General features: G+C 31.0%; 1 protein-coding gene across 2 annotated transcripts in view; it reads left to right on the top strand.

The window, feature by feature from the left end:
* Window positions 1-1,686: 1,686 nt before the first annotated feature.
* Window positions 1,687-10,873, top strand: part of mon2 (Mon2 homolog, regulator of endosome-to-Golgi trafficking) — a 28,285-nt gene continuing 19,098 nt past the window's right edge. Inside the window, exons 1-11 of one of the 2 annotated variants that reach the window (XM_015518164.2) lie at window positions 1,687-2,346; window positions 2,469-2,639; window positions 3,332-3,514; window positions 3,594-3,965; window positions 4,086-4,211; window positions 6,051-6,353; window positions 6,489-6,762; window positions 6,845-7,001; window positions 8,798-9,163; window positions 9,263-9,651; window positions 9,744-9,880. In XM_015518164.2, the coding sequence (XP_015373650.2) occupies window positions 2,188-2,346; window positions 2,469-2,639; window positions 3,332-3,514; window positions 3,594-3,965; window positions 4,086-4,211; window positions 6,051-6,353; window positions 6,489-6,762; window positions 6,845-7,001; window positions 8,798-9,163; window positions 9,263-9,651; window positions 9,744-9,880 (2,637 nt within the window). In that variant the 5' untranslated portion in view covers window positions 1,687-2,187. Of the gene's footprint in view, window positions 2,347-2,468; window positions 2,640-3,331; window positions 3,515-3,593; window positions 3,966-4,085; window positions 4,212-6,050; window positions 6,354-6,488; window positions 6,763-6,841; window positions 7,002-8,797; window positions 9,164-9,262; window positions 9,652-9,743; window positions 9,881-10,873 lie in introns of both variants that reach the window. The other variant, XM_015518163.2, reaches the window with a different exon arrangement.

The raw sequence follows: 10,873 nt of genomic DNA, 5'->3' as shown, positions 1-10,873 counted from the left end.
AAACGGCCATACATGTTTTTGCCCGGTAATAGTATAATATCAAAAACAATTATTTGTCAAAATTATGGCACATTGCACATGGATATAATAAATTTGTATCGTGTGAGTTAACCAGATTTGTATTTTGTAATTTTGAATTGATTTATTTCTTGTCACTTGTATTCCTTCGACATTTTTAAAACTTGTGTACTATTAATTTTAACATAAATTTCGACTTGAACTTGAAGAATAATATTCAACGATGGCATGATATAGTGTGATTTTATATTGAAATATTTATTAAAATACGAGTGAAATGATTCGCATGTATTTGTTGTTAATCTAAGACTTGAAGAGTTACATGTCCCAGTACCTACCATGCAGGGTCCTTCTGACCTCCAACCCTGTGTGAGCCCCTGTATGTAGTAAATGGATTTTCATTAATCGTACTTTAATAAATAATATTTCAAATTTTATTTGGCATATTTTTACAAATTTTGTGTACAAATACATATTTTCAAAAAATGTATGGTTTTGCATAATACGTACACCTACATATAAATGTTTTAATTTAATTTTATAATTTTTTATAGAACTATAATACCTAGGTATATAAATTTGTTCAAAACCCAAATATTGAAAATATTTTTAAAAATATAATATTATGTATCCATACTTAAAGATTATTATTATTTATTATACCTAGTTCTCTATTACTATATGTATATCTAATATAATATAACATGGTAGGGTGCTTGTTTAGAATTGGAAATATTGTATGCAGATAATTTTGAAAATTTTAAACAAATTTTAAATAAAAAAAAATATAATTAATGATTTAACTTAAATTTGTTGGTTATTGTTGACAATATTAAAAAGCTTGAAACTTCAAGATTGTAATACATATAGACACTTAGAAATTGTTGAACAAGTTAAAAATCCTATTATTATAATCTTTCTGAAAATTAAAATAGTGTTTTAATTTAAAAAAAATTTCTGAATTTATTAATAAAAATAAAGGGTTGCTTAAAAGAAATCTCTATAATACACTAAGGTAAGAATGATGACTTGAAGAGTTCTTTTATCAAACACTGCTCCTTGGAAATGTCAAGTTTTAAATATGTACCCATAACAAGCGTTTATGTGGAACCAAGTTTTTCTGCATACAAAATATATATTGCCACAAACCTCCTTCATAATTTAACCATGGATATAGAATAGGTAATAGGTATATATGCATACCTATATTATACTAAATATTAACTATCTATATGCGTGAATTTAACTGAGATCAATATGGAACATAATATTATTGCAACTTATTATTTTTCAAATAACCAATAAATTATATATTTTTTCATCTTAATACATTTTTATCATCATAGTATCATAATTTATAATATTGTAGTTTTTTTTTTTCCATTTTGATGTTATAACTTTACAATAAATTAATAGCTGTAGGTAATAATCAAAAATTATTTTGCACATTTTATGCTTTTTAAGTACATCAGTACATGTCTGAAACTTTTAAGTTAATATTTTAAAATTTTAAATGCGTATTATAAATCAGATCTAAACAAATAATAATAAATACAATTTATAATCAATGTTATTATTCATTATTCGTGATTACTTATTTGGATATTATTATCTTTGAATTTGTTATCAGGTCACCCATGGCTACTACTACTACTACCACAGTCCACTATCAGTGCGCACCGCAGTGCACGGTTGCTACAGCGACAGTTGACCACAGTAAGTTACGGTGGACGACGACGACAACGACGATAAGACGTCGACAACGTCAACTACTGCAGATTACAGCGATTTCATATTTTTTTTTCTATTCTATCATCGTTATCGTCGATCGCAGGCGCCGTTGTCAATGAACGGAGATCAACTCTCGGCGAGACGACCGTAATACCTATAACTGCGTCCGACATTTGACGACACTTTGTCTTGTTTATCTTGCGGGAGCTCGACGTTCGCGTTTACGCTGTGCTCAGACAGTGGGTCGGCTGTGTAGACGAGTGCCACTGTCGTGTCTCGCGCCGTCGACTACTTGGACTACCCAGGCCGATCGGCAGTTGGCGGTCCCCCTCGACGGCTGAGAGAACGACCGAGAAATTCGTGCACGGTGTTGGCAAAGGTTAGATTGGTCAGGTTTGAAGGGAGTGAACGGTCGGCCTCGTACGGCCACCGACCGTCATGGCTCACCGGCATCCGACCGGCGGCACGTCGTCACCCTCGTTGTCGTCGTCGTCAGTCACCGATAATGAAAACGCCATCAGGCTACTTGAATCGCTGCAGAACGACTTCAAGTGTTTGTCCATGGAGACGAAGAAGAAATATCCTCAGATCAAAGAGGTGAGTACGTTCGTTTTACTTAAGCGTTTGTGTGTACCTACGCTCATGTTGCAGTCGTTTCTAATTGTAACTGTCTAATTTCAACATTGTAATGATATTTTTGTTATGATGTCTTTGTACAGGCGTCTGAAGAGGCCATTGTCAAGTTGAGAAACTCAGCGGCTGTTGCTGCCGATCACTTACAACAACAGCAACAGTCACACCATAACCATCATCAGATCTATTATGTCGTCAATCAAATACTATATCCTGTTGTACAAGGGTGTGAGACCAAAGAACCAAAAATCGTTAAGGTCTGTACAGTAAACACGTTGGTTAACTAGAGTAGTGGTGTAGCACTTGCTACACATTTAATAAAAGGTGCGTGGGGTTGGTTGTCTATGTAATTTTTTGTATGCGAATAATACAGTATAATACTTAGTAATATTTTAACAGGATAATAGTAACAATGTTAATAGTTAAACATTTGTTGTGGCTGGGTGGTTATTTCTTATGTTTTGTTATACTTCTATTTTACAAGTGCATTACAACAGATTTATGATTAGCAGATCATGTTATCTCTATTGGTTTAAAAACTAGAGTAAATTTACCTATCATGAAACTTTATGGTTAGAGCATTATGTGTGTTTTTTGTGGGTTTTTTACGATAACTTAGTTTTTAAATGAGTTATGAGAATTTTTAATTTACGCTGTTTATTTACTCATAACTTGCTACAAAATTGAAATATCAAAATATCCACATACAAACACAGATAATGTTCTTAACATAAAGTTTTAAAATAGGTTAGTTCATTCTAATTTTTAAACTAACAAAACTAGACGTGATCTGTTGAGTATTAATTTGCAATGTTATATACTTGTAAGACAGAGATAACAAATGGATATGTAGCGTCATTTTAATAAGGAACGTACCTACAATAATCTTATCAATTGTTTCAATTTTAATATTGTACTTTGTTTCTCTTATTATTTCAATACAATATAGATGTGTCTGGGAACCATACAGAAGCTAATCACACATCGAGCAGTTGACCAAAAAGGTGCCCGTTACATAACCGATACCTTGTGGATGTTGATGGAGTCAGGGACTGAGCATGTAAAAGTATTGCAGAGTGTCACATTACTATTGACCACCGACTGCGTGGTGCGCGGCGAAACTCTAGCTAGGGTAATCATAATGTGGTTAAGATTGTAATAAATTATGATTGTTGTCATCTAATTATTGTCATGATGTATATGCATTACAGAATTTAGTGTTATGTTTTCGACTGCATTTTACCAAAGACTCGCAAGCCGTCATCAACACGGCAGGCGCTACTGTGCGTCAGCTTGTAGCTCTAGTATTTGAACGTGTTATGCAAGAAGATGAGCAGCACGAACAGCAACTTAAAGACTGCAATAATGATGATAATGGGTATGATTCACAGCAGCAAAGAAATGGTGTAGATTCATCTGTTCCTTTGCAAGATCACAGGCAACAGCAAAGTAGTAGAACTCAACCATTGCCACAACTTCACCACCATCATCAGTATAATGGTAGCAATGCAAGTGGCTATGAACCTGTTTCTGCTGTGTCTTCATTGGGCCCGTGTGCAGCAGATGCATATCATATGTTTCAGGTATATTTTAATTTTATAATAATTATGATCCGTTATTTTTAGCTACTATATCTACTACTCTCTATATACTTATTACTTTATCCGTGTATCTAACGCATACTTTATTCTATATTTCTTTAGGACCTTGTGCGATTGGTGAACACTGATCGTCCATATTGGTTGGTGGGCATGACAGAAATGACCAGGACATTTGGTCTGGAACTACTGGAATCTTTGCTTTCTGATTTTCAGCCTGTGTTCTATAAAGTAATTATTTGTTGTGTACATTTCAAATTAATTATGTCAGCTGCTTTATACTGTTTGGACAAGAGTCATCTTACAGATTATCTAAACAATTCTATTCTAATACAATTATCTCTAAATTATGCTTATCAATAAATACTGAATAATATTATGCATTAGTATAGTAAAAGTAATATGTAATAGCGAGTATCTAACTGTGGTTGCCTAAATTACGATTGTGATGCCTATAATTAAATTAAACAGATAAATACTCGAAGTATTTTATTGTTTTTTTTTTTTTTATGATTTCTTTCATGTAAGTTTTAATCTTGTGTAAATATGAAGTCTAATTTAAACATGCCTTGCCTAGATTAAAATTTACTGATACGTAGGTGCATTCAGTGCATAAGAATTATTCTATATTAATTAAACACAATATATCAATAATTTGGAATTGGAGAAATCATGTTTTAAAATATGTAAAAAGTTCTCACATATAAGTGATTAAGTTGATTAAGGCAAATATATAAAACAGAATATCAGCAATAGTCAGTTGGTATATTAACTAAGTAATCTGTAATCAGTATAGATATCACCCAACTGGACTAGTAACTTAAAAGTTTAAAAAATTTTATGAATAATACATATTAAAGGATATATTTCAAAAGTTCTACCTTAACTAAATTTATATTATATTCTTTAGAATTGTAATTATTTTAACATGATTCTAGTAATTTTCATCTAATATAAACAAATTAACTAGGTACAGTTAATTTTAAATTTAAGCTAAAGTAATTAATATAATAGTATATTTTATATCTTAGAGTCTTACAAGTATATAACATAGCAAATGTATTCAGTGTACATTCATGTTTAGCTTAGTCAGTTTTAGATTAGAAAATATTACTACAGTGGTCACTTATAGTGTTCACTGGTTATAAGAATTGGACCACTCATAGTGATAAAAAATGCCAGGAGCAGAACAAACAGCCCTTAAAAGTGCATTTTTCGTCGCCAACAGTATTCAGGTTTTTGGTTATTGTGATCAGAAATATAAAATATAAATATAATTTACAATAATATCATCTCTTTTTGTGTACAGGGAAAACAATAACAAATGACAATTATCTTAATCGTGAACTTTAATTGAGCTAATCTTATCTAATGTAACCCACGTAATGAGCGATACTTTATAATATGATACATTCGTATATATTTGAACCCATCTTTGTTCTCACAAGCACCGATATTTTACACTTTATACCAGTTTATTTTCGTCTGTTATTTAGTGCACTGTATGTATAGTATAAAAAATAAAAATGTTAAAATTATAAAAAATAAAAATAATTAATGCTACATAAATATAATTTTAATATTTAAATGTTTTTACGTTATTTTCTATCTGTTTTTTGAGCTTATAGTGATTTCCGATTATATTGATCAAAGTACTCTTGAACAAATGTGATCACTATAAGCGGTGTCCACTGTATAATTAAAATTAAAGTTAACATTATTATTGGTAAGAACGTTATTAGTGTTTTTTTTACAATAGTTCAATTTTATAGTAAGTTTTGCATATAAAAAATACCGCAATTTAAAAAATGTCATACTTCATTTTAAAACTGAATTATTGTAAAAAAAAAAAAAAACATACAAAACAGAAAATTATTTTTACCTTAAAGTTTCATAATATTCTCTTTTAATTTTTATAATGCTAAAGCTAAACGTGAACCGATGAGTGTGTAAATTAACAATGTTATGTACTTATAAGATAGAGACATTAAATGTGTGTGTGGCATCCTCTTAATGGGTTAAATTGCCTAATTTTAAGTATATAATATATTTACCAATATTCTTTTTTAGCACATGGAGTTTAGGTACCTATTGAAAGAGCGTGTTTGCGCATTAGTCATCAAGTTATTTTCTCCCAATGTCAAACACCATAGTGGCAATAGCTCTGTTAGGAGAAACACAATTACCAATACGGGAACTGGTGGTGCAACTGTTCCTGGCAATAATAGCTCATCAGTTATGATGATGGGTGTTACTGGTGGTGCTGGTAGTCCTACTTCTAATCACCGTGGAGATGATAGACCACATTATGCTATTACAGTACGACTGTTGCGTCTTGTCTCTATACTAGTTCGCAAATATCATAAACTACTGGTATGTATGTAGTTCATTAGCAATATTGTAGAAATATTTTACAAATATTGAATTTGCATTTTTAACAATGGTAATGATGACTGTGTAATTTATCAAAATAAATAAAAAAATTTATTAATTTTTTATTTTCTCTAGATAACCGAATGTGAGATATTTTTGTCATTGATCGTCAAGTTTTTGGATGCTGACAAACCTGCATGGCAAAGATCTGTTGCTTTAGAGGTGTTACATCGCCTAGTAGTTGAACCTGGTCTGTTAGCTGCATTTTGTGCTTGCTATGATCTTAAGTTACATAGTACTAAGATATTTAGAGACATAATTGACTCACTAGCGGGATATGTGCAATCATTATTTAATCCTGCTATGATTGTGTCTGGTGGTGGCTCCATGAACAATGCTGCAATGATGGGTATGTACTTGTAATTTTGTGTACTGAAAATTATTCATACAATACAGATAATAATATCAAATACAATTGTATGTATTAGCAGCAACTGCAAACGCAGCACTCCAAGGACAGTCGCCAGCTGTATTGGCTGGCATGCCAGTCGGGCCTGGTGTGTCACCACAACCGGGGTTTTTTGGTCGTGGTGGTGTATGGCTACCAGTAGTGATCCAATTACCAACTGGGCAAGCTAAATCCATTTAGTAAGTAGCGTATATAATTTACTTATGCATAACATCAAGGCTAAGATATAATGATTTAAAAAGTTAACTTACTTTAATTAAATTTCATAAAGAGTTTATATTTTTTAAATAACTCATTTAATTATATCTTAACATACATTTTCACAGGAAACCACGGTCTTACTCAAATAAACTAATTTCTAACCTCTCAACAATAATACTAACAAATTTAGCATTATAGTATTGTGATGACTTAAAAATTAATTTACCAAAAACTAACTAAATTTCTTTTACTGAAGTCTATCACTGTATACCTGCTTCCACTTTTTGTTATTTTTTTTTTTTCTAAGAAGCTAATGGACCGTATTGAATTTTGTTGCCAAACATTCGGGTGGGCATCCAAGAATTCATAATTAAATATGATAATATATTATAATCATGAAATTCATATTAAATTTAAGTTGTATGAAAAGTTATTTAAAATACAGTAGAGTCTCGCTAATCCAGATAATCTGGACAATTTATATTTTGTACTTCAGTACTCATGTATAATATATATTTATATGTTACGGGCAATGTGATCCAAAATGTTTTTGTACCAACTAATATTATTTTTACAATAAATTATTATTTCATTATCATCTATAACAGTTAATACTATTTTAAAGTATAGTATTATTAAAATTTTATTAAATATTATTATATAAGGAATATTTAAAAAAAATTATAATAATTGTTAAATAATTTAAGTAATTTATAATAAATCCAATGAAATTAAATTTTACAATAAACTACAAAATTTTAGAATCACACTCTGTAAACTTGATTTTGTTCTCTTCATACTGCCTATTTAAAAATCAAAATAATTCTCATATGGATATGGCCATATCGGAATACTAAAATTAAAACCTGTCTTGATAAAATTAGTCAACAATATATTATGAACAATAATTGATATTTTCGACTAACCAGTCGAGTTTTTGAACTGTACACGGCACCATACTTCATTACTTTGTACGTGTTTTAAAAATAGAATTTAAATTTTATGAATATTTGAACAAAGTTATCAAACTAATTGTCCTGGCTGATTCATTATCGATGAGTCGAGTTGCTGAAGCTATGTGCATGCAATTTGTTCAATAATTTTGTTTTATGATTTGAAACACAATAAGGAAGAATTTTCCAAAATTTGCATTTTAAAAAGGTCTTTAAACAAAGATTTTAAGATTCTAACTGGAAGTTGATTTTTTTTTAAATGTTCGCCATTGATTTCTTGGGTAGATAATTCCAACTTTGTACTTTATAAAGTTATAGATTTTTAGAATAGTACTATTATTTTTATTAAATCAAGGCAATTTAAAGAATATTTACAATATTAATAATGGCAATGATCTAAAGGAAATCTCTGGATTTAATCTAAAAATAAATAATACTGATAAAAAATAAGTTATAATACATATAAACTACATATTATATTTGAAGTTGAGTTATTCAGTTAATATATATATAACAATCAAATAATTGTAATAAATTTATTTTACATATCTAAAATATTAATATTGATAAATATACATTTTATTTTAATATTTATATGTTCTACAATATAGTCACCGACACCAGAATTTTTAAAATTCATGTTTATTGAAATTAGTTTTGGTCAATTTTAATAGGTTTTGTAATTAATAATAGAAAGTCGCCAAGCCCTGAATAAGATGATATTTGAATAGATTCTGTACAATTTGTCTTCCAATTTTCAGTCATTATTGTAAAATTGTGTTTAATAACTTATTAAAATGAATTGTTTATTAATTTAATAGCCTAGAAATGAATGATAAACACGATGAACCTCCACAAGTTGCTGATGGGTATGGTGTGTCTGTGGCGTATGCATGCCTAGTAGATGCTGTTCGTGCTATTCAAATTGAAGTGCATCCTGATATACATCAATCAGTCGTGTCTCCACCTTCCACCACAGCAGTATCACCTAGTGTAGGTGATGATGGCCTTGGTCACCAATGTCATACTGACAGTGTTTACCAAAAGAACGCCTCAGAAGAAGATGATAATGGCAATGAAGAACAAAAGCAATCAACAGGAGTTAAGAGATCTCCTTTACATGAACAAATAATAAACAGTAGCTGGTATGGACTACTAACAACGTTTTGCCCTCTAATTGAATCCTGGTGTGTATTGATTCTCCTCTATGATTGTTATTAAGTAGTTTAATCATGCATTATTGTGTATGTCTGAATGATTGTCTGATATGTTTTATTCTGTTGTAGTACTGACGAAGGAATCACAGAAAACATGTTGAAAGCAATGCAAGCATATATTGGCCTATGTGGTCTGTTGGATATGCGAGGGCCACGAGATGCCTTCATTACAGCTGTGTGTCGTGCATGCTTACCACCGCATTATAACCTGACAGTATTAAGCGGGACTGTCAATACTTGTTGTGTAGGTCAACCATCAATATCTTCGTCGTCACCAACCATGCAGTATACCACTTCCTCAACAATGTATGATGACCACCATCACCAACAATATAGTGCTACTGGAGGAGGATATGGCCCAGAATCAACTGATTACAAGCAACAACAGCAGGTCATAGTAGCCGTAGGTACTCCACTAGCTACTCCTTCGTCAGTTTTGCAGAACTCGTCACCTTCGGGTAAGACTATACTTACGTTTACATACCATATATTACTTCTTAATTACATTTATATTATTGAGTTATATTTTGATAAAAATTGTGATTTTTAGGTACCTCACTTCAGAACCATGGGCCTGTTATGCTAACCGCCAAAAATCTGCAGTGCATGCGTGCTCTCTTAGTATTAGCCCATTGCCATGGTTCCATCTTGGGTTCATCGTGGCATTTGGTGTTAACTACATTGCAGGTATCAAATCATTTATTTCTATACTTTTATTCATTTTATACAGTAATCTATATTATAAGAATGAATCTTAACATTGGAGCTGAAGGCATCCGTTTCTTTCTAACATATAATGTTTATATAGCTCTCTCTGTCACTCTTCTAAACAGCCGATAAAAGTTTTTATTTTCCATTTTGTGTGCAGCCGCAGCTGTTTATTTATTTTCATTTTGAAATATAAAGTATAAAATTCAACATCTATATACATCAGATTTAGAAGCACTTTTGAAAGTTTGTGGGATTAGACATTTCCAGATAAAACTAAATACATCAAAACTATCTGCAGTGGAAGCATGGTGAAGACCGAAGAGTAGGTACAAAATATTACAATAAGTGAGAATAACTTTGAAGCTGTTAAGAGTTTTGTATATCTTGGTTCTGCACTCAATAATAGTAATAACATTCCTGAAGAATTATGGCTAGCAATCACACATACTTTTCCAATATCTCACTCTTTAGATTAAAGCTTTTATTGAAAGCCACAAAGATGAAGTTGTATAAAACTCTTATAAGGCTGGTATTGTGCTACAGATCCGAAGCTTGGACATTGTTAAATGCGGATACCAAAAAATTAAAAACATTTGAAAGAAAAGTGATATGAAACATATATGGCGCTGTGTTTGAAGAAGGAGTTGGTTAATAAGAAATAAAAATGAAATAAAATAAATCTTAGAAAAACAAAATATAGTAAGATTCATTAGAGCAGTAAGAATAAGATAGTTAGGTCTTGTACAAAGAATGGACGAGGAAAGAATGTCTAAACGAATAACGCATGCAAGAATGGGAAGAACAAGAAGACAAGGATGATCTAGAAGAATTGGAGAAATGCAACTAAAGACCGGGAAGATTGGAGAAGAATTGTTTTAGAAGCCAAAGATCATCATGGCCTGTAGTACTCAAGAGTAGTAGTTGTAGTAGTAGAAGTATATGTTGCCGGCAATATATGTTTCGAGCATC

Source organism: Diuraphis noxia, unplaced genomic scaffold (assembly GCF_037042655.1).
Source record: "Diuraphis noxia isolate RWA-SAM2 unplaced genomic scaffold, SU_Dnox_SAM2 contig0001, whole genome shotgun sequence".
Classification (NCBI taxonomy): Eukaryota; Metazoa; Arthropoda; class Insecta; order Hemiptera; family Aphididae; genus Diuraphis; species Diuraphis noxia.
Note: the sequence above shows the minus strand (reverse complement) of the source record. Positions and strands in the feature narration are given on the sequence as shown.